The 22673-nt window shown below is 51.6% G+C and overlaps 1 protein-coding gene across 3 annotated transcripts; it reads left to right on the top strand.

Moving 5' to 3' along the window:
* The first annotated feature begins 1779 nt into the window (after positions 1-1779).
* LOC115640443 (synaptophysin-like protein 1) lies at positions 1780-22107 on the top strand. Of its 3 annotated transcripts, XM_030543180.1 has the most exons (6): positions 1780-1843; positions 2937-3008; positions 9819-9937; positions 11202-11406; positions 15325-15513; positions 19168-22107. In XM_030543180.1, exons 1-6 carry the CDS (start codon positions 1826-1828, stop codon positions 19291-19293), a joined length of 729 nt encoding a protein of 242 aa, XP_030399040.1. In that variant the 5' UTR covers positions 1780-1825; the 3' UTR covers positions 19294-22107. The 3 variants fall into 3 exon arrangements, with proteins under 3 accessions (XP_030399040.1, XP_030399042.1, XP_030399039.1); XM_030543182.1 differs by lacking the exons at positions 1780-1843; positions 2937-3008 and adding an exon at positions 5337-5522; XM_030543179.1 differs by lacking the exons at positions 1780-1843; positions 2937-3008 and adding an exon at positions 6773-6879.
* Positions 22108-22673: the final 566 nt, after the last annotated feature.

Genomic DNA, 22673 nt, shown 5'->3' with positions numbered 1-22673 from the left:
AAATATTCTCCCACCATGTTTAAAAAACTGCAGCCTCCTAGTTTTTAACTGAAAAACAAAAACCTGAGTTACAAATGTTCTGGTTACAAAGATTTTTCCTGCAACTTTTTTTTTGTGCAGAGGAGGCAGAGAGGCGGGGGAGGGTGGGGGAGGCATTTGATGAAAAAACAAAAGAACAAAAAAGTTCATTGTCAAAACCCCTTTTTGGTAAAAAAAAACAACCCAGGAGGCGGTTTGGGTTGAAAGTTTGTGGTTTGGGTTTTTTAAAAACTTCCTTTTTTAAAAAAACACAAAAGAATTGAAAATCGTAACCTGATTTTTCTTTTTTTTACTTCAAAACTGATATGTTGGTCCCGGCTTTGGTTCCAGGCAGACACGCCAGGGGCGGAGTTATTGAGGGGATCGGCGAGAGGCAGACCCCGGGGTTCTCGGGCTACGTCATTACCCCTACCCCGGCAGGCGGCTAACACCCCCGAGAACTTCAGCGGGGCTCGGGTGTGCTCAGCACACTCCGGGCTGTGCAGAGGTTTGAAGGCTATGAAGTGAAGGTGGCCGGGTGCTTCCAACAGCGTTTTCCCACCAGCAGTAAATTTCGATGAAATGGCATTTGGGGCTGGGCTGGGGTGGGGAAAAACAAGTAGTCTTTTGCCAAGAGGTAGGACATCCCAATGGTTAGTGCAACAGCCTGGGACTTAGCAAGCCTGGATTCAATTCCCTGCTCTGTCACACACTCCCTGGATGACCTTAGGCCCAACACCATGCCTCAGTTTCCTCATCTGTACCGTGGGGACAAGATCCCTGTCCTTCCTCATGGGGGTGTTGTTAAAGAGAGTGAGGGGCTCAGCTGCTATGGGAATGGGGGGCCAGAAAAGCCCCTATGCTACACCAACTGACCCTTGGCTCTGGCGCTGGCTGAAAGTTGCTGCCCCATGGAGTTCCTTCCCAGGAGAGGGGCGGCTGGATGTGTGGCTAGGAGGAGGTGGAGGGAGGAGCGAGTTCCCACCTGTTTGGACAGATATAGCCTGATGGGGGGTGGGGGTTGAGAAAAGGAGGTGGAGCTCTTCTAAGCTCCACCCACTAAATAAGGTCATCCCACCCAAGACATAATAGTGTCCAAGTGTTCAAATTACCATGGTGCAGCTCTGGAGTCGGGGGTTGGCCTGGAGAACTTGCCCCTCTCCCAGCGATGGGCTCAGGCTCTCTGCAAACTCAGGCAGCATCGCCCGGTTGGTCACACTCAGGGCAGCTCCCCCCTTAGGCCTGCGTAGCGGCTTTGTCTCCCTTCTACCCCCCCCCCCGTGCAGGGGGAGCTGAGCCCAGCTGCCCTGCCCTGCCCTGCCCGCTCGGATGCAGGGGGAATTTTCTGTGCTACTGTTCCTGGCCTGGGGGTTGCTCCCCAGAGGGGCGGCCGGATGAAATCTGCGTGGCGGGGGCTGCGCAGTGGGCGGCCGGTGGCCGTGCTGCAGAGCTGTGAGGGGTGGAACAGGGGTGTGAAGGGACTGGCTGAACCCCCCCCCCCGAGAACCCCCCCGGCCTTGGCTATAGCACCTAGCGGGGTGGGGGGGATCGGGGCAGGCAGGCTGGGGGGGGGCAGACACGGGTCCTCCTGGAGCCCGGGCGGGGGGGTCAGAGCTCCTGGGGGGGCAAGCAGGACCCTGCGATGGGGGGGGCTGCCCCACTGCAGTGGGACCCTCCCAGGGCGCCGCACCCAGCAGCCGGGGCTCCGGCCCCGCAAGGGGGGTATGCAAATGAGCTCATTAGATCAGCTCCGGGCCGGGGAGGTGGGCGGGGTTTGGTGAGGTCAGCGCGCGCGTCTATCCGGGGAATGGAGCGCGTGAGCCAGGTAGGCGCTGCGGCCCCCCCGCGCCCCCGCCCTTTGTGAGCTCCCCGCCCCTCCCCCCCGGAACCCCTCTGCCCCCCCCATTGCAAACTCCCCTCCTCCCCCCGGGGATCCCCCCCAGCAACCCGCCTCCCCCTCCCTTCGCAACCTCTCCCCCCCCGCCCCCACCCATTGCAAACTCCCCTCCTCGCCCCGGGGAACCCCCCCAGCAACCCGCCTGCCCCCTCCTTTTGCAACCTCTCCCCCCCGCCCCCACCCATTGCAAACTCCCCTCCTCCCCCCGGGGAACCCCCCCGGAACCCGCCTGCCCCCTCCTTTTGCAACCTCTCCCCCCGCCCCCACCCATTGCAAACTCCCCTCCTCGCCCCAGGGAACCCCCCCGGAACCCGCCTGCCCCCTCCTTTTGCAACCTCTCCCCCCGCCCCCACCCACTGCAAACTCCCCTCCTCCCCCCGGGGATCCCCCCCAGCAACCCGCCTGCCCCCTCCCTTCGCAACCTCTCCCCCGCCCCCACCCATTGCAAACTCCGCTCCTCGCCCCGGGGAACCCCCCCAGGAACCCGCCTGTCCCCTCCCTTCGCAACCTCCCCCCCCCACCCCCACCCATTGCAAACTCCCCTCCTCCCCCCGGGGAACCCCCCCAGGAACCCGCCTGCCCCCTCCCTTCGCAACCTCTCCCCCCCCACCCGCACCCATTGCAAACTCCCCTCCTCGCCCCAGGGAACCCCCCCGGAACCCGCCTGCCCCCTCCCTTCGCAACCTCTCCCCCCTGCCCCCCCCATTGCAAACTTTGGCCAGGGAACCCCGCCCCTCCAAGAACCCGCCTGCCCCCTCCTTTTGCAACCTTCCCCCCCTGCCCCCACCCATTGCAAACTCTGGCCAGGGAACCCTGCCCCCCCCAAGGAACCCGTCTGCCCCCCTCTTTTTGCAGCCTCTCCCCCCCCCCCGTCCCCACCCATTGCAAACTCCGGCCAGGGAACCCTGCCCCTCAGGAACCCGCCTGCCGCCAATTACAACCTCACCCCTCCCGAACCCCTCCAATTGCAAACTTCCGCCCTCCCCCCCCCCCACTCCTGACGCCTCTGACCTCTCCCCAGAAAATGACCGGCCTCCGGCTCGACCTGGGCCCCCTGAAGGAGCCGCTGGGGTTCATCAAGGTCCTGGAGTGGGTGAGTGTGGGCGGGGGGTGCAGGGAGGGGGGACAATGGGCTGGGTGCTGGGAGGGGCAGGGTGTGTGGGGGTGAATGGGGAGGGGTGGGGGTGCCAGTGGTTGGGGGGAGGGCTAGAGGTGAGCGGGGTTGGAGCTGGGGGCCAAGTGTGTGTGAGGGGGCTGGGTAGAGCAGTTGGGATACACGGGTGGGGTACAAAGCAGGATGGGACAAGGGAGTGGGGCTGGAGGGGATCCGGGGGTGGTAGGGAGAAGTGGGAGAAACTGCTGCTGCTCTGGACTGGTCCCACCCCCAAACCCCCTGCCCAGTACCCCGGCGCCCCCTGACTCCAAGGGGGTCTGGCCTGTTGATGCCAATGGGGATCGAGCCCCAGGGCTAATGGCTTGGGAGGGCGTTTCCTGACCTGGCCAGTGAGAGATCTTGCTATGAACCGATTTCTGGTGCATCCTAGATTTGAGGTATAAACCCCCGCGTAGCCCATGGCACATCGCTGTGAGATGAGATCAGGGCCCTCTTGCTCCAGGCGCTACCCAGTTGCAGCCAGAGACAGTCCCGGCCCCAAAGAGTTTCCAGTATGAATAGACAGAGAGTGGGAGGGGAAACTGAGGCACAGTGAGAAAAAAGGAGTGGCAGAGCGAGAGAGAGAACCCAGGAGTTCTATGTCTGAGCCCCTTTCCCCCGCTCTAACCATTAGACCCCACTCCCCTCCCAGAGCTGGGGAAAGAACCCGAGAGCCCAGGCTCCCAGCCCTGCTCATCCCCACCCACTAGCCCATGTTTTGACCCAGAGGTGATCTCTCTGAGCACCCCCAGGTAGCTCAGCTGATTTCCCCGTGCACTAGCACTGATGTGGCATTTACACAAGCGCTGGCTGTGCGCAGACCTGATGTCGGATGGACTTTCTTCCCTGATCTGGACAGAGAACCCAGGCATCCTGCCACCCACTCCAACTCCTTGTCTGCTGGGCCATGCCACCCGATCCTGGTGCACTTTCACCAGTGCCGCCCTGGGAGGGGACTGCAGAGAGGAGGCCCTGACGTTGTAGGGGAAGTCGCGTCCGTTTGTGGCTTTCCAGTGGTTTGGTAATATTGGTTGTTAATGAAACAGAGCTCTCCGAGGGGATGGCCATGGGCTTGGTGGGGAGGGCAGCTCCGGGGTTGGTGGCAGGTAGTGGCTGGGCCCTTCCACCACTGCAGTCATTCGCCTGGCAGCCTGGATAAGGAGGTCTAGCTCGACCCCCAGGTAAGGGCTGGGAGCCAGGACTCCTGGGTTCTACCCTTGGCTCTGGGAGGGGAGTGTGGTCTAATGGTTGGAACAGGGGTGGCTGGGAGCCAGGACTCCTGCGTTCTATTCCCAGCTCTTGTGTGTGTGTGGAGAGGGCCATTATTCAATCTTCCCTCCTCAGTTTGGCTAATTGAGTGTTTTTAGAAAAACAACCCAAAATGTCTTGGGAGGTTGCGCGATTGTGACCAAATCTGGTTGATTTACCTGTTGGCCTCCGAGCCCTTTCCTGGGCCCCCAGATGTTCTTCCCCATCCCGCGAGGGCGAGAATTGAAACCCATTCTCCTGGCAACCCACGATGGCTCCCGGCACTGGGGATTGAGTGAGAACTGCAGACAATGGGTGACTGGCTGCGATCGTGCCAGCCTCAGGGCTGCCATGATCAGCTAACTGTAACATTGCGCCCTGGGCCCGACCTGCTAGATTTGGACCCAGACAGAAGCTTGCAAATCCCAGACCAAGCTGGTAGGTTCCCCAGGCTGAGATCAAATCCCGGTTGCGCTAGGTGCTGTACAGACCTGAAACGGAAAGACACTTGTCCCCCCAGAGCCCATATCTAGCCTGAGCCTGCATGTCTACGCTGCAGTTTTATAGCCCCAATCTCGAATCACCTGATGCCAGCCACTCCTGGGTGTTTAATATATATTCCCACATCTGCCAGCTCAGATTTAAAGTGTAGCCTCTGTAGTAGTTTTCGTCGCTGTTTCTCCAGGGTTATTTTCTGCTCTCGTGCTGTCAGAGGGAAAGTTGGCTTTAGTTTCACTTTCTTTTTCCTGCAGTGTTGAGAAAACTGCTGTCGCTGAACAGCCAGGAGGAATGGGAAAACATTTTTCCCTGTATGGTATTGAAAAGTTGAACCAAAGGCAGGCTCCTGTCGTCTCTTGGCGGCATCCTTTAAAAGGACCTGAGGAAAGGGAAAAAAGCCAGGGCTCGCTGAGCAGCGCCGGCTGTGTCCAATCCACAGTCAGCCCCGGCAAAATCTCAAGGTTGGGGTAAAAAATCATGAGATTTAAAAACAAACACCAGTGCTTGTGTTTTGTAGTTGGGGAGGCTGAGTCTTTGCCACCCGTTTCTGACCTGGAGCGGCCACGTTCTCCAGATTAGCTCCCCAAACCCAAAACTGGAAGTCTGAGTTTCAAGGCAAAAGCTGGGGTTGTGTCCTGACTCCGGGAGCTGGAGATTTACAACAAGCCCCCTGGGAGCGAGAGGTTTGCGAGAATATTGCTGGCGATGGCAGAGCTGTCATTTTGCTGATTGAAAAACATAAGCAGCCCCCTCTCCCCAATCTCTGCAGCGCCCGGCCTGATGGATGCCCTGACCTCGGTCGAGAGGGGGATGGGGGTCTGTGTAGAGCCTGGCCTGACGGGGGCCCTGATCCTGGTCGGTGGGGTGAGGGTCTGTGTAGTGCCTGTCCTGAAAGGGGGTCCTGATCTCAGTCATAGGGATTCGTGCAGTCCCTGGAGGCACGCTTCAATAAAGGGCAGGGCCATGGTGCCACCTGGCTGAGTGAAGCTGCTAAATGGAAAGCAGCAACCGCGCTGGCAGAAGGCAACGCCCCACGTTGCTAGCTCCAGCCCGCATGGTGCCCTTGGTGCCTCTGGCTCCTCCTGGCTTCCCTTCCCGCTCTGCCCAGCTGGCTGGAAACAAGAGCTGGCAACACCCAGTAACCACTGTGCCCTTTATGCTTTGCACCCGCACCACCTGCGTACATATCATTGGGCCTGTGGCCGCTCCCTCTGCCTGGGCCCAGCCAGTTGTGGCAGAGCAGCGCAGTGGGATGTGCAGAGACCGTGGGTCAAATCCTGGCTTGGTCCCCCCGATCTGGGGCAAATAGTTTCAGCTGTTCCATGCCTCAGTTTCCCCAGCTGCAAAGTCAGGTTATGAGCTGTTCTGCAGTTATGGTGCTAGGTGCTGTACAAACACACAGAAGGGGGACCCGTCCCTGTCCTGGGGTGATGTTGACAATTAGACAAAAGCCAGGTCAGTACCTAGATTGATACCTCACCCGGCTAATTGGTGCTAGGTGCTGGCATCTCTGGGCACAGTGCAAAACTATGCCCAGCAGGAAGTCTATGCCATGTCCCCCCCTCTTCCCACCCCGCTTCATCTCTGAGCCGTTCCACTGGCCAGAAACTGCAATTTAGGTATTTATAGCCTCTAACGTGATCCAGAAGGAAAAGACATTCAATCTTTTCCCGTGGCGGAATCTGGTCAAAAAACTCCCTCCGCCCATGGAAAATTTAGGGGTTACAGGAAAGGGCATTCTTTGCATGCAGGCTGTTTGCAATCCTCAAACATTTAATATCCCACCCCCCACTCCCAAGTTTTACTATTTTCATCCCAATTTGTATTAATCAGAATATCTGCAAATTTTACTGTTTGGGCCCAGTTTTTATTCTTTGGAAAATCTGCTCTTTTGACTGTTTTCATCCCCTTCTTTTACCCAATGGAAGATTTGCAAATTCGGCCATCCCATCCCAATCCTCGGAGCAGGGCATTGGCCATGAGCACATCTCCGTTAGCCTGCGGCCGGGGCGGCTGCGACGTTGCGTTTCCTCTCTTCTCCGCATGGGGCAGAACCCGTGGCCTGGTGGGGATGTGATCTGGGTTTGCGGCACCGATGCAGGCAGCCGGCTTCTTGTGGCTGCTTCCGCGACGCTGTTTGGGGCGTGGCAGGGCTGGTCTGTTTGGGAGGAGTGGGGGGAGAGATTGTGGGTCCGCTGGGCTCCACCCTCAACCTCTCCAGCCCTAACGAGATGAGAATCCACTAGCCTTGTGCATCACCTCATTTTGAGCCCCCCTGTGATGCCTGCCTGCCATGCCCAGCACAGCCTCTCTTCCTTCCAGCCTGGACCATCCCTCCTAAAGCAGAGTGCAAAGAGGTCCCTGATCTCGGTCATACGGCGGGGAGATATGCAGCGCCTGGCACGACGGGGCCCTGATCTTGGTCAGGGGTGGGGTGGAGCCGGGGAATCTGTGTGGCACCTGGTATGGCAGGGTGTCCGATCTCAGTCAGGGATGGTGTGTGCAGCACCTGGCATGACGGGGTCCCTGATCTTGGATGGAGGGCGGGAAATCTGTGTGGCACCCAGCGTGACATTATCCCTGATCTCAATCGAGAGGGTGTGTGCCTGTGTGGCACCCAGCGGGAAGAGGGCCCCCCATCCCAGTCTGGGTTGCTATGGCACTGAGTGCACTGGGGGATGACCTAGCTGCTGGCATCGAAATAACTCTCGCTTAAAGCCTCCAGCCCGGCCTCAGATCGCTGAGCCTTGCAGTGAATTCCACAGAACGGGCACGTCTCTCTGTAGTCACTGCATTCGGCTTCCCTGGCTCCCAGCCAGGCCCGGCGTCGGTGGGGTCCTGGCTGGCTTAGTCTACCCCCCTCCCTGGGCACCATCGGCGCATGATGTCAACAGATTCAATTCTGCAAGGTTTCTTAAGGAGGAATCACTCCGAGCGGGACAATGTCCGAAACTCCCCTGTGCTCACTCAGCCCAGACTTGCAATCTGCCACTTCTCTAGTTGCTAAACCTGGCTGTGACCTTCGAGGCCCGAAGCCAGACCCTCTGGCTTTTTGTCCCTGCTGCAAAGCAGAAACCCTAAGCTGACAATTCGTTCACATGTATTGCGTTACTCTGTTACTACGGGGTGTCTGCCAGCTGTACAGGCAAGGGGTAGAATGGTCAAAAATGGTTTTCCTGGGGAAAGTTTGCAAATTTTTCCTAGGTATTTTCTTTTTTCCTTCAAAATTTCATGGGAGAACCTGGCTGTTTTTTCAGTCCCTCCCCCATGGTTCTGTTGTGGAGCATGGCTTGTCGTAAAACATCCAAATTTTGTTAAAAATCCAACTAAATAAACATGGAGGGGGGTTAGTTTTCAAAAAACGGTGTTATTGAAAATGTTCCTAAGATCAATTTTTTGAAGACTCCGACCTCAGTTCAACTCAAACTGGAATTAATAAACAACTCTCATTTCCCCAATCCTCAAACATTTTGTTAACTGAAAAAATGAAAAGTTAAACCTCAGACAGCAAATTTTCAGCTAAGTCAATAATTTTGTAGAAAAAAAATGTTTTCCTGGGAGCAGTTTTTGGCAAAAAACTGATTTTGAAAAGTAAAACTCAATTTTTAAAAACACAACCAGAACATTTTTAGGGCAAACTGAAGCCTTCACCCCAAACTGCAAATTTTAACATAAAACGGGTTTTTTTAAACTGTTTACTGAGAATGGATTTCAGTTCAGAGGTCTGATTGTAGAAAACTTGAACTCGACTTTTAAACCAAACTCTAATGTTTTTACTCAATTTTTTTGTGGCCTGCAACTGACCATTTTTGTGACACACTTATGGGGGAAGTTATCAACATTTTTCTGATCTGTGATCAAAATAACTTTACTCTCACTGCTGTGGAAAAGGGAATTACCCACTGGAGCACATCGCCAGGAGTCGTGATGGAGTTCCCATCACTGACAATTTTTAAATCAAGATTGGAGGTTTTTCTAAAAGCTCTGCTCTAGGACTTACCGTGGGGCAGCTCTCTGACTTGTGTTATGCAGGACGTCAGACAAGATGATCACAATGGTCCCTTGCAATCTGTGAATCATTAAAATTTCATTCTTAGTAGAAATGTCCATGGGGAGGGAAAATGTGTTGATGAAAATATTCCAATCTGCATAAGTCCCTTGGGAAACGAGAGAGACAGAAGTGGAACTCAAGCTGTGTGTAACTTCATACACTTGTTTGTGTTTAGCTTGTGAATGGGCACAGGGATTGAGCAATATCTCGGGACGTTAGCAGCAGTTAAAGAGGAGCCCAGCTGTGGTCTGCTGAGTGACCTGCAAGTCACGGTGACATTGTGCCTCAGTTTCCCCATTGGTGATAACATTGCGCACGTTCCTTGCCACAACCATTTGAGATCTGTGCATGAAGAGCACATGAAGGGGAGGGATTATTCCCAGACTCTGACAAGGTCTGCGGAAGCCGGGAGGGGTGTTGAAAGAGGTGTTTTGTCTCCAGTTAGCTGTGCCAACAGAAAGTGGTGTGATCTTTGGCCCAGAGAGTCAATAGGGCCAGATCCCCGTTGGAGTCCGTTTACCCTAGCTCATGATCTGGCCTCCTCTGCTTTCAGTTTTCATTAGAGCCGTTTTTAATGGGCCAGGTGGCTGCAGAAAATTGACCCTGTTACAATCAGAATCGTGCTGAGAGTGAGTGGCGCATGCCAACCCAATTGCTGTTCTTCTGGGCGAATGCCAGCGGAGTGTGCTGGGATCAGCTGATGCGAACCATGTGCACTGCTGGCGTTCCTTAATGGGATCCTTCTGACACTGGCTGGAGTGCATGTGCTGAGCTTGAAATGGAGTCGGGGCATCGAAAAGATCGGGGCTAGCTCAACCACCAGATAGGGGCTGGACGCTGACATCCCTGGGGGCGGTTCTCCGGCCTGGGCTCTGCAGGAAGGCAGGTTGGACGGGCATGAATCCTGGCCTTGAAATCTATGACTCTAATGCTGTGTCTCTCCGTATCTCTAGATTTTTTCCATCTTTGCTTTCGCCACCTGTGGAGGGTACAGTGGCCAGACCTCCATTAAAGTCAGCTGTCAGGACACTAAAAATGAGACCCTTGAGGCTGCTTTTGGCTATCCGTTCCGGTGAGTGTAGCCCCGGGCGGACAATCTGCTGAATCTGTGCTTGTGGTGGAATGCGGTGGCCACCGGGGCTAACGCGATCCCGAGACGCGGAGCAGAGAGGAGGTTGTATCTGCAACCGCTGCTGCAATCCCATGTCCGGTCCTGGTGGCTGCAGTTCCGGGAGGGCAGTGTTCACAGGAATGAATTCAGGGACATTCTCTTGCTAGTGTGATGCAGGAACGCAGGCTGAATGATCACAGTGGGCCCTTCTGACATTAGAATCAGTGACTCATTCCCACATGACCCTTACTTCCTTCCCCTCTCCTATGCATTCTCTCAGCCCCTGGGAACGAAACACCCTGGGTCTGGCTTAAACATCACAGGTTGTTTTGAAACAAGCAACCAGCGTCAGGCAGGGTCTGTTCCCCTCTGTTTTTTTAGCTTCTAGGGTGCTCATTTCCCATTCCCCCCGGCCCCAACTCTGAAGATGACTTTTCTCATCTTAATAGAGATTCTCCCAGAAATGCTGTGACTCCGGGAGCTGGAGCTGGAAGGGAAACCCCCAGCCATCACGAGATGCACAGTGATCTAAAGGGTGGTGGGGGTGAAGTCTCGGTACGGCATTGGGGAGACAATGATTTGAGACTGTGCTGTCAAACAGGACATCGGGAAATCAGGGAGGGGTCAGAGAAGAGCGATGGGAACAGTCTGAGGACTAGAAAACCTGCCTGAGAGCAAGACATTAAAGGAGCTCAATCTAGTGAATTTCTCCCAGAGAAGATTCAGAGGGGACTTGAACCCGGTCGGTCAGTGCCTCCCTGGGGAGGAGACTTCGGGGAGCAGAGGGCTCTTTAATCTAACTGACAAAGGCAGAGCAGGAGCCAATGGCTGGGGGATGAAGCCAGACTGGAAATAAGGAGGCAAATTCTTAATGAGGAGAATTGACCTTTGGAACGACTGCCCCAGGGATGGGGCTGATTCTAAATCCCTTGGAGTCTTTCCATCAAGGTCTGACATCTCTTTAAAAGCTCCCCTATTAGATATGGACTTAAAAATCTATGAAAGGGCAGAATTAAGGGGATGTATGCAAGGGGGTGGAGTTAAGGGCACTCAACTCCCAGATCTGGACTAGAAGCAGGGAGCCTTGGAGGAGTTTCTACCTCCTGGGCTATGCAGGAGGGCAGAGCAGATGGGTAAATATGACTCTTTCGCCCCAGAGGCCCAGCACTTCGTCTCGCTGGTGTAAAAGTGAAATGCTTCAAGGTGCTTTTGTCTCACCTGGCAGGCTGAACACTGTGGTGTTCAAAGAACTGGATTCAAAGAAATGTAACAACACATGGACCCCAACCCACCTCGTGGGCGACTTCTCATCCTCGGCCCAGTTCTTCGTCACCTTCGCTGTCTTTGTCTTCCTCTACTGCATGGCGGCGCTGGTGCTGTACGTGGGATATCTGCACCTTTACCGTGGCACTGGCAAGCTACCCATGATTGTAAGTGACTTGTAACATTTTGCTCTTAATGGGGGCTGGGAGGAAAATTGGGGGCAGTGAGGCAGAGGGGGAATTTCCTGTGGAGAATTTAGACAAAAATTCAAATCTTAATTCATTTTTGTGGTGGGAAAAATTGACGTTCCACTGAAATATTTTGACCGAAACCTTGAATATTTGAATTCAAAATGACATTGCAGTGCCTCGTGGGAGCTGTAGTCTTGAGTGCCTTGGTTTCCCATTCTCCCCTATGGGCTGGGCACTTTGGGTGGCCTACATCTCCTATGATGCACCACTTCCACCTCTCACTGAGTCACTGTGATGCCTTATGGGAGTTGTAGTCCTGGGTGTCTCATGTTCAGTTCTCTGTAGGCCAGGGTGCACTACTTCTGTCATGGTCAGGAGTGGGGTTGTGTCATGGGTGTCCGTGGCTGCAATGCCTCATGAGAGTAGTTGTCCTGGGTGCCCCATGCTCTCATTCTTCTCTATGGTCCAGGCTCTCTGGCTGACCTACGACTCCCATGATGTACCATGTCCAGAGATTCCTATGACACAACTCGCCCAAAGGGGGAAGAGTGGCACATTGTAGGAGATGTAGTCCAGGCAAGAGAGGGGAATAAAAATGAGGCACCTGAACTACAACTTCCATCATGCACCATAATAGATCAGCAGGAAGCAAGGAAGTGGTGCATCATGGGGAATGTGGTCTAACCAGAAAGCCCAGCCCATAGAGAAAAATTGGCTCACAAGGTGTTCAGAAATACAGTTGCCATGATGTACCACTCTGTCGTTTTGAATCGAAACATTTCAGTTTTCAGACAAACAATTTTCACTGAAAAGTGGAAGTTCTCCGTGGGAAGCAGAAACGTGTCACAAATATTTTGGTTGAAATAACAATTTTCTGTCAAAAAGCAGCTGTGGCAAAGAATTTTCAATGAGCTCTACTCTTAAGCCAGGAGTGTCCTGTAACCTAGATCTCCAAGCACTCTGCAGACAGAGTCCTGCTCAGAATCTTGGCATTGCCAGGTGTTTTGGGACCACAAAAAGATTAACACACACTTTTTATTGGCTAGCGTGGAAACTTTCATGGGAAAATCTTTGATCAAATTTTTTTTTGCTGTTCAGCTACATTTTTTGCATTTTTTTTTTGGGCGGGGGGGGGGAACCTCCCCTTAAAGAAGAAACCAGACAGGCTAGTTGCAATGAAAACGGTTTTGTGCAATACACATCTCAGCTTTCTGAGGTCGAGTTACAAAACAGGAACTTTTTTTGCTTCGTTGGAGCAAAATCTGCCTTTGGTTTTTCCCTTTTGCCCTGGCCTTTTAAAACATTCTGCTCGACAGGTTTCGTTTTCTGATGACATTTTTCTGCCACTTTTGTTTTCCCAAAACACCAAGCTTCCGTCAAGGGGCCATAGCTCCACTGGAGTCAGTGGGGCCAGATCCCAGCTGGGGTCAATCGTCCGTAGCTCCATTTAGTCCAGTGGATCTGTGGCGATTCACATCGGCAAAGGCTCTGCCCAGCTGTTCTTGCGATGATCTGTGTAATTTCCGGCTCACCCGCTGGCTGGATCCCAGCTCTAATTAAGAGGCTGTGAGACCCAATCTTTGGCGCAGTGCCCTGGCTCCATGCTGGCATGCGAACCAAAGCCCCTGGCTCTGGAAGGTAGAGGGGTCACGAGCGGGAGAGGATTATTGTAATTTGATAAACAGTTGCCCCTTTTCTCTTCTCTCCCTGCTGCGCCTGCTCCTCGGAGGGCTGGGAAATGCGGTAAGTGCCCAGGCGTCTCCTGCCGGTCTCACATTGGTGCTGACCTGCCCATCGGATACGTTATTCAGGAGTAATTGGCAAACCCCAACTTCCAAGCATGGGGGGAGGGAGTTGTGCGGGGAGGAGGGCGGAGGGAAAATCCAAATTGCATCAGAGCTCTGGGGATTTGTATCCAGAATGTGTGGGTGTGTGGGTGAGATCTATGGGACACTGCCCCCCACCACCACCCCACATTCTCTAATGCAGCTGAAGTTGCAGCAAAATTAGGGTTTGCCAGGAACAGATTCCCTTAGCGAGGAGGGGTGAGCTAGCAGTTAGAGAGATCCAGCTGCAAGGCAGGAGACCTGGATTCAAGAGCCTTGGACAGGGCTTGGTTGAGTCTGTGCCTCAGGTTCCTCATCTGTAACATGGGGATAGTGATCATTCCATTGTCTGTTTATGTTGTAAGATCTTTGGGGCAGAGACTCTCTCTATGCCTGTGCAGCACCTGGCACAACAGGGCCCTGATCTCAGCTGGGTCCGTTGAGTGCTGCCAGAATAACACTAATGGGTTGTGCTCACCACTGTGGTGCTTTCTGGTGGTTGCTCCAGGTTTAGATCTGTCCATCAGCAGAGTGCCCTCCCCTTGTGGGGTCTCACTTAGTGTCACAGCTTCTCCACCGTCTCCACGGACCCACGTCGCTCCCGGATCACGGCATCCTCTTCAGGGCACGGCCCTCTGGCTTCCCCAACTCCGTTGTCCCTCCGCTTCCGGGGTAACCGACAGGCCTTGGCCCAGCCTGTCACTGCAGTGGCCAACTGCAGCCCCTCGCTCAGGGGCAAACTGCCGTCCTTTGGATGTCCACTTCCTTCAGCAGCCTATGGGGCAAAGGGGAGGGGGGCAGGCCTGCCTGCTACTCTGGGCCCTGACCCAGGGACCTTATAGCTGATAGCTGCTCACTGCCTCTCCTTCCCCTCTGCCACTACCTGCTTTCCCTGGGCCACCTTCCCAGCACCTATTCTGCCCCTGTATCATGGCCACAGTCTGGGAACGAGCCAGGCTGGAGCTCTGCTTGTTCCCCGACCCTGCCCAGCACTGTTCTGTCCCAGGTCCTTCTCCCTCCAGCTCCAGGGAGAGACTGACTCCTCTCTGTCCTGCAGCCCTTTTTATAGGGCCCAGCCGAGCCCTGATTGGCTGCTTCTAAGTCTTCCTCTGATTGGCTGGGTTCTGTGCAGCTGCTCCAAGGGCTGCTATTAACCCTTTGCCAGCCGGTGAGGGGCAGCTGCCCCATCACAAACCCCTGAAGAATAGTACTGCAGAGAAGAGAAGTGATTAAATTAATCCTCAACTTTTGTGAGTGGATGAAGCGGTCGCAATAAATGGCATTTTTGGCCAGGCCTAGAACGTTGTTTAGTGGCTTGATTGCCAGGGGAATTCAGTGCCTAGTGCCATCCTTTGGGAATCCAAGCCTAAAGCCAAAGTCTAGACCTGGGGCTGCGTGCTGTAGCTCAGGGGTCCACCTCCCGTGTAACAGAGGAAGATCCAGCTTCTCTACCAGGCTGCTTTTGGGAATGCCATGGTCTCCGCCCTGCACTGTCAAAAGAGCCGGCTGGATTGTTTTGGGTGCCCGACTCGTGACACGGTGAAAGGAGACGGGATATCAGAGAACGCCAAGTACCCATCAGAACCAGGCTCACCACATGGCATCTCCCGTTGGGCACCCGCAATCGAGTCTCTCTTGAAAGCACCTATGAGGCATGTGCCAGGCATGTCGCAGCCGCCCCCCCCCCCGTGACTGAGACTGGGGGTGCCCGGCTGCTCAGTGCCCACATCTCAGCTGACAGCCCCAAGCCCTGAGGTGGAATCGACACTTATGTGAGTTGAGTGGCGCATGGGGCTGTGTGAGGGTGTGGCCTCGTGTGTCCATCACCTGGTGTAATAACACTCCAGTCATTAAAGCCAGTGGGACTAGACCCAAAGCTGGGGTCAATGACTCCAGTGGAGCTACGGCTAACTGGGGCCAGATCCCAGGTGGGGTCAATGGGCCGTAGCTCCATTGGAGGGTTGGCCTCAGCGTGTCCATTGTAGGTGCCTGGGAATCAGTCCCCTCCATTGTGTATTTCTCTCCTGGTGGCCTTGGGCTAGTAACTTCCCGTCTCCCCCTCCTGCAGGACTTTGTGATCACTATGGTGGTCACACTTCTCTGGCTGATCAGCACTTCGGCTTGGGCCAAAGCCCTGACTGACATCAAAATATCCACTGGGTCTGAGATTATGTCGGACATACTCTTCTGCCATATGCCCCCAAATTCCTGCCTATTCGGTGCAGTGAGCAGCATGGGCTCCCTCAACGTGTCTGTGGTACGTATGGCCGGTGCCCTCCCCTCCCCTGTGCCACTGAGGCACTGGGCGGGTCTCCCTTGAAACTCAGGGGCATGTGCTTGGCTCCGAGCCCGTGGTCGGAGATCTTGTCTACATGGGGATGCGAAGGGAAGTGAATCCAAATTAAGAGTTTAAATTAGGGCTGTCAAAAAATTTAAAAAATTAATTGCAGTTTTAATCGCATTGTTAAATGATAAAAAAATACCTTTAAATATTTTTGGATGTTTTCCACATTTTCAAATATATTGATTTCAATTACAGCACAATACAAAGTGTACAGTGTTCACTCTGTTAGTTTTGATTACAAATATTTGCACTATAAAAAGATAAACCAGAGAAATAGTATTTTTCAGTTCACCTTTATCATGAAAGTGCAACTTACCAATGTAGAATTTTTTTTTACATAACTTTTATTTTTGAGTGCAATGTAACTTTAGTGCCTACAGGTCCACTCAGTTCTACTTCTTGTTCAGCCAATTGCAACGACAAAAAGGTTTCTTTAAATTTATGGGAGATAATGTTGCTCACTTCTTATTTACAGCGTCACCTGAAAGTGAGAACAGGCATTCGCATGGTACCGTTGTAGCTGGTGTTTCAAGGTATTTACGTACAAGATGTACTCAAGGTTCATATGCCCCTTCATGCTTCGACCACCATTCCAGAGGACGTGCGTCCATGCTGATGACAGGTTCTGCTCAATAACAGTCCAAAGCAGTGCAGACCGACACGTGTTCATTTTCATTATCTGAGTCAGATGCTACCAGTAGAAGGTTGATTTTCATTTTTGGTGATTCAGGTTCTGTAGTTTCCACATCACCGCGTTGCTCTCTTAAGACTTCTGTCGCCATGTTCTGTACCTCATCCCTCTCAGATTTTGGAAGGCTCTTCAGATTCTTAAACCTTGGGTCGAGTGCTGTAGCTATCTTTAGAAATCTCACATTGGTACCTTCTTTGCATTTTCTCAAATCCTGCAATAAAAGTGTTCTTAAATCGAACAATATGTGCTGGGTCGTCATCTGAGACTGCTAAGGCATGAAATATATGGCAGAAAGCAGTTAAAACCACAGAACAGGAGACATACAATTTTCCCCCCAAGGAGTTCAGTCACAAATTAAATTAACACATTTTTTTTTAACAAGTGTTATCAGCATGGAAACATGTCCTCTGGAAGCACGAAGGGGCATATGAATGTTTAGCACATAAATACCTTGCAACGTTGCCGACAACAGTGCCATGCGAAAGCCTGTTCTCACTTTTAGGTGACATTGTGAATAAGAAGCGAGCAGCGTTATCACCTGTAAACATAAACAAACTTGTTTGTCTTAGGGATTGGCTGAACAAGAAGTAAGACTGAGTGGACATGTAGGCTTTAAAGTTTTAGATAGTTTTGGTTTTGAGTGCAGTTATGAGGCAAAAAAAAAAAATCTCCATTTATAAGTTGCACTTTTACTTTAAAGCGATTTCACTACAGTACTTGTATGAGGTGAATTGAAAAATACTATTTTTTATCTTTTTTACAGTGCAAATATTTGTAATGAAAAATAGTGACCAGTGTACACTTTGTATTCTGTGGTGTGTTTGAAATCAGTGCATTTGAAAATGTAGAAAAACATCCAAAATATTTATAATAAATTTCAATTGTTATTGTTTGACAGTGCAATTAAAACTGCGATTAATTTTTTTAGTCAAGTTAATTTACTTTGAGGTAATCGCTGAAGTTAAGTGCGATTTAATTGACAGCTCTAGTTTGAAATGGATTGGTTCCCGTAGGGTGTTCGTCGGTTGGAGAGGGTTCGGAGCTGGAGAAGAAAAGTTATTGTATCACTGGGTTTGGCACTGGTGCAACCGTTGTTGGAATCCTGTGTCTGGATCTGGTGCTCATCATTCGAGAAGGACGTTGATCAGTTGCAGAGGGGTCAGGGAAGAGCCACAAGAACGATTAAAGGATTGGAAAACCTCCCTTGTAGTGATAGACTCAAGGAGCTTAATCTATTTCTCTTAACAAAGAGAAGGTTTCAGAGGTGACTTGATCCCCATCTTTTAAGTCCCTACATGGGAACAAATACTTGATCATGGGCTCTTCGATCTGGCAGAGGAAGGTCTAACTATGTCCAATGGCTGGAAGTTGAAGCCGGACACAGACTAAAAATAAGGTGTAAATTTTTAAGTCACAGTAATTCACCCTTGGACCAATTTACCAGGGAGTGTGGTGGATTCTCCCTCACTGGAACTTTTTAATATGAAGGTTGGATGGGTTCCTAACTGATCTGCTCTCTTTCAAACGGAAATTTAATTCAGGAATGTTCTCTGGCCTCTGTTAGACAGGAGGCCAGACTAGCTGATCACAGGGGTTTGTTCTGGCCTTAGAATCTATGAATCTAGGAGAGTGGGTCTGAGACCAGATTGTGGATTTGATAAAACTTCGGAATTGGTTAAAATATGGATGTTCTCATTCTGAATTAAAGTCACCGTCATTCTTAAGTCACAGTGATTTAAACTAATCTCAGTCAGGGCCACTTTAATTCAGAATGAGAGCATCCGCCATGCGGTTTAACTAATCCACTTTAAATTCACACCAGTGAGGGCTTGTCTACACTTGAAATTTAATTTGGATTAAGGCTGGATGTGAATTTAAAGCCCTAATTATTCCTGATTAACTCCATGTGTGGATACTGTTATTCCGGAGTATGAATGGCTTGTCCTGATTTGGCAAAATCCATCGGGGAAACTATTCAGGAGTAGCAATGGGTGAAATTTTCCAGATGAACCTTCTTTCAGCAGAAAAAGCAGATTCTGTTTCCAAACATCTGTTTGTTTCATTTAAAGAACCTCAATAAAAAAGTTTCTAAAGGGTCAGACAAAGGGAGTTTGGCCGACACCGTTTTTTTCGACTTTTCGTTTCACCAGCAGTTTTGAAAAATGTTTGTAGTTTTTTCTCCTTTTTTGAATTACTGGTGAACTGAAAAAAATCTCATCAGGAGCTGCTATTCTGGAGTAACTCTGTGTGTGGACAAGCCCTCAGTTAATTCAGATTAACTTTCCTGAGTGTCCCTATGTAAGCAGGCACACAGACTGGCAGCGTCTGGGGCAGAGGCTGTTTTGTGTTGTTTGAACAGCACCTGGTGCAAGGGGTCTTAGCCACTCCTGAGGGTCCCATATGCTACTGTAGTACCCCTAATAAATGATCTAATAAACAGTGGTTAAATGAAGGAGCTTGATCTATTTAGTTTCTCCCAGAGAGTGTTCAGAGGGGATTTTGGGGAGCAGAGGGCTCTAATCCAGCCAACACAGGTAGAGTGAGAGCCAACAGCTGGGGAATGAAGCCAGACAGATCCAGGCTGGAAAGAAGTGAATTCTAGTCATGGAATTGACCCACCAGATCTGGGTTTGAAATCTAGAAAGGGGGCGGAGTAAAGGGCACGCACGCAAGGGGGTGGAGTTAAGGTGCTCTAGCTCGACCATCCGATCTGGGCTGCAGGCAAGAATCCCTGGGGAAGGTTCTCCAGCCTGGGGCTATGCAGCCGGGCAGGCTGGGTGGGCAGAAATGGTCCATGTAGAGCTGGAGAGGGCATCTCCCAGCCGAACTGGAAGCTAAATACTGCAGCTAACCCCCTCATCCTTTGGACCCCTTAGGTTATCGGCTTCCTGAACCTCATTCTGTGGGCAGGCAATGCTTGGTTCGTGTATAAGGAAACCCACTTGCACAGTCCCCCAGACGCTCTGGCCCCAGGCGGCACTCCGGCTCCTGCGGGAATGTAAATGACCCCGCTGGGACACACCAGCGCCACGCACGACCCCTCGGCCTCAACCTGGCATCGGCGCGGCTCATCTGTCCTAATTGTAGTCACCATTTCAACCGGCAGGGGACGGGTGGGAATTGCAGATACAGCTCAGCTTTCAATCGCGAGCAGGTGCCTTTATGTTTTGAAGGCAGCGGTGCTTTGGCAGGGCGTGGCGGTGGTGGGTTGGTTTTGTTTTTGTGTTTGGGTTTTTTTTGCTTTATTCTACTGAAATATTACCCTGGGTGTTGGCAAGGGAGAGGGGCAGCTTCTTTGCGAGAACTGCGGCCCGGCAAACTATCTGTAGTGTTGAGGGCAGTGGTTCTCCAACTTTTATATTGGTGACCCCTTTCACCGGTGAGTGCGACCCCCCTCCCTCGCCCCCAATAAATTCAAAACACTTTTGTATATAGTTAACACCAGTATAAATGCTGGAGGCAAAGCGGGGTTTGGGGTGGAGGCTCACAGCTTGCAACCCCCCACGTAATAACCCCGTGACCCCCAGAGGAGCCGTGACCCCCAGTTTGAGAACCCCTGGTCCGGGGTCCCAGCCCTCGCCTGGCATGACCCAGCAGTGCTCTGCTGAACCGAATAGCGCCATTGGCAGCAGATTGGCATGGAGCTATTGATGGCAGATAGGGCTGGTGTGTGCGGGCTGGTGCAGCACGTGACTGACAGCAGAGAGAGCCGACGGGCACAGAAAGCAATCTGGCCAGCTGTAATTAGTAGATCTGTGTTAATTGGTACAGATCTGGAGCGCGTGCGTGTCAGTATCCCCATGTTCATTGCAGCAGATTGCTGCTGATTTCTCTCAGCTGAGTGGCTGGCCCTGCATTTCAATAAGTGCCTTTTGTCTTTCACGTCCCTCTGATGGGGAAGGGTTTGTATCTGGGGCACATGGCGGGTGGGGGCGGGGGGGGAGCTGCATTTGAAATGCACTATTCTCACTTTGTACATGACACACACAACTTGTCTTGGTTTGAAAACCCGCGTTAGCACCAGACTTCCTCTGTCATCGACCTGAACCGATTCTTCGTTGCAAAGACGAGCTTCGGCATCTCAGCGTTCGCTCCCCCAGGGCAGAGCCAGTCGGGAGTTTTTTCGACAAACCGTTTTTTCCCTCACTGCAAAATGCAGACTAATTGAAACGGAAACTTTTTGGAGTTAGGAGATTTGTCCAAACCAAGCCAGAGATGCTGCACTCTGGGTTTGGAGGAATCTCCTGAGGTGGAAAATGTATCGGAGGGCAGAAAGTTTAGAAAGTGTCCACACCTTCAGCATGAAAAGGTTGGAGGGGTGGGGTTGAGTCTACATTTTTGTTTGAAATTTTAGTAGGAGTGGGCTTCAAAAGAACTGACCTCAAAACACCACTTTTTAAAATCATGGAAATGAAATGTTTTGACCCCAACTGAAATTTTTTCTGGATTTTTTTCAACTTGCCAAAATTGTCGAGATCTGGGTTTTTCATTCCAAATCAGGACAGGAAAATACCTTAATCTCAAAAATTCCCTCCTCTATGAATCTAAACAGAGCTTTGGAGAGCACTACTGTTCAGTCACTCTTGTATATTTCCCCTCCCACTATTAGCTTCTAGGTGTCCCATCCAGTGCTGGCTTTTAGCAGATGCTTTCCCTGGAGTTTGAACGTCACACCTGGCTGATTTGAAAGGGCCAAGCATGTGTCTGCTTGCATTTATCTCCTTTGCATTTCTCTCTGGTTTATGCTGCGTGGCTGCTTCCAAGATGTACACCCTGTAGAGCACAAGCTTCTCTGCATTTTTCTCAGCAGGAGACAAGAAATCCACCTCTGAAGTTATTTGCGTTTGAGTCTGATTGGTAGACAATGAAAAACTACAGAAGGAAGCTAAATTTGGCAGATCCTCAAGGGGTGTAGATTAAAATAACTCCACAGTGAGTGCCAGTTTAGACCTGTGGGAATCTCACTTTGCTACCCTTTGCCATTAGCGTGGTGTCACATGTTTGCAGAAATTTGTGGGCAGAGTTAAGGGGGCTCTAGTTCGACCCCCATATCTGGGCTGGCCATTCTCCAGCCTCCGCTGTGCAGGAGGTCAGGCTGGATGACCAGCTGAATTAAGAGGCGATTGGAAAATTTTCTGCTAAATGGTTTTCAGTTGGAAAATGTGGTTTGCCTGAAACAGATTTTTTTTTTTTTTTTTTTTTTTTTTTAAATTGAAGCGATTTGGGGCACAATGTTTAGATTAAAAAAACCACTGAGGGCAGTTTTGCAAACGTCAAAATCTCCTGTTTGGTCGCGTTTTTCATTATTCGTTTTGAAAATTTTTCACTATTTGTTTTGAAGCAACACATTCTTTTGAAATACGTGTGTGAGATTGGAAAAAACCCCCCGGGTCAGAATCGTTTGGAGTGAGCTCAGATGAGTTTTGCGTCCAGAAATTCATTGCATGGAGAATTTGGAAATCTGGGCTTTTGGATGGGAGGGAGGGAACTGAATGTTTGAAAATTTTCGCAGGAGGGAAAAATCTCCACCAACCAGCTCTTATGTCTGTGAAATACTGGATCACAGACATAAGAAATACTGTATTTCACTTTGCCTGCGGCAAAACAGCCAAGCCGTGGGATGGCTTGGTTGTGATGCAGATGCGTGTGGGACTCTCTTGCCCTGTTCTCGTCGCTGGTTTCGAAGCTCGGCTTTAAGGTCATGACAGTTGGACCTGGCTTTTAATTTTGTTATTTACCCTTTTTCTTATGAATCGTTCAAGAAATATGTCTCTCCTGTATGCCACCGACTTGATAATTAAAACCAGTTATCTCAATGGAGTTTTCTCAGCTGCCACCCTCACCCCTGGGGCCAGAAGTGGGGGGAGTGGTTTGAGCATTGGCCTGCTTAACCCCAGGGTTGTGAGTTCAATTCTTGAGGGGGCCACTTACAGATCTGGGGATTTAGTTGGGGATTGGTCCTGCTTTGAGCAGGGGTTTGGGCTAGATGACCTCCTGAGGTCCCTTCCAACCCTAATTATGATGCACTAAAGAGGTAATGGGAGCCAGGTAAGAAAAGTCTTGGTTGAAAAAAAGCTTTGGAGGGATAGTTTTCCCACTAGCTGTAGTTCCTGCAAACCTGGAAGGGGTGTTTACACCTATTATAGCTGACATAGCAGGGGCTGTGGGTCAGGAGTGAGGGGCACTGGCAGAGCTGGCGGGGAGCCCAGGGCTGGCCTGGCCTGGCCTGGCCTGGCGGGGGGCTGCGAGTCGGGAGTGAAGGGCACCAGCAGAGCTGGTGGGAATCTTGGGGCTAGGATGGCAGGGGGCTGTAGGTCGGGAGTGAGGGGCACTGGCATAGCTAGGGGGGAGCCCAGGACTGGGATAGCAGGAGCTGTGGGTC

This window comes from Gopherus evgoodei, unplaced genomic scaffold (genome assembly GCF_007399415.2).
Source record: "Gopherus evgoodei ecotype Sinaloan lineage unplaced genomic scaffold, rGopEvg1_v1.p scaffold_31_arrow_ctg1, whole genome shotgun sequence".
NCBI classification, from domain to species: domain Eukaryota; kingdom Metazoa; phylum Chordata; order Testudines; family Testudinidae; genus Gopherus; species Gopherus evgoodei.
This window is presented reverse-complemented; position numbering and strand designations above follow the sequence as displayed.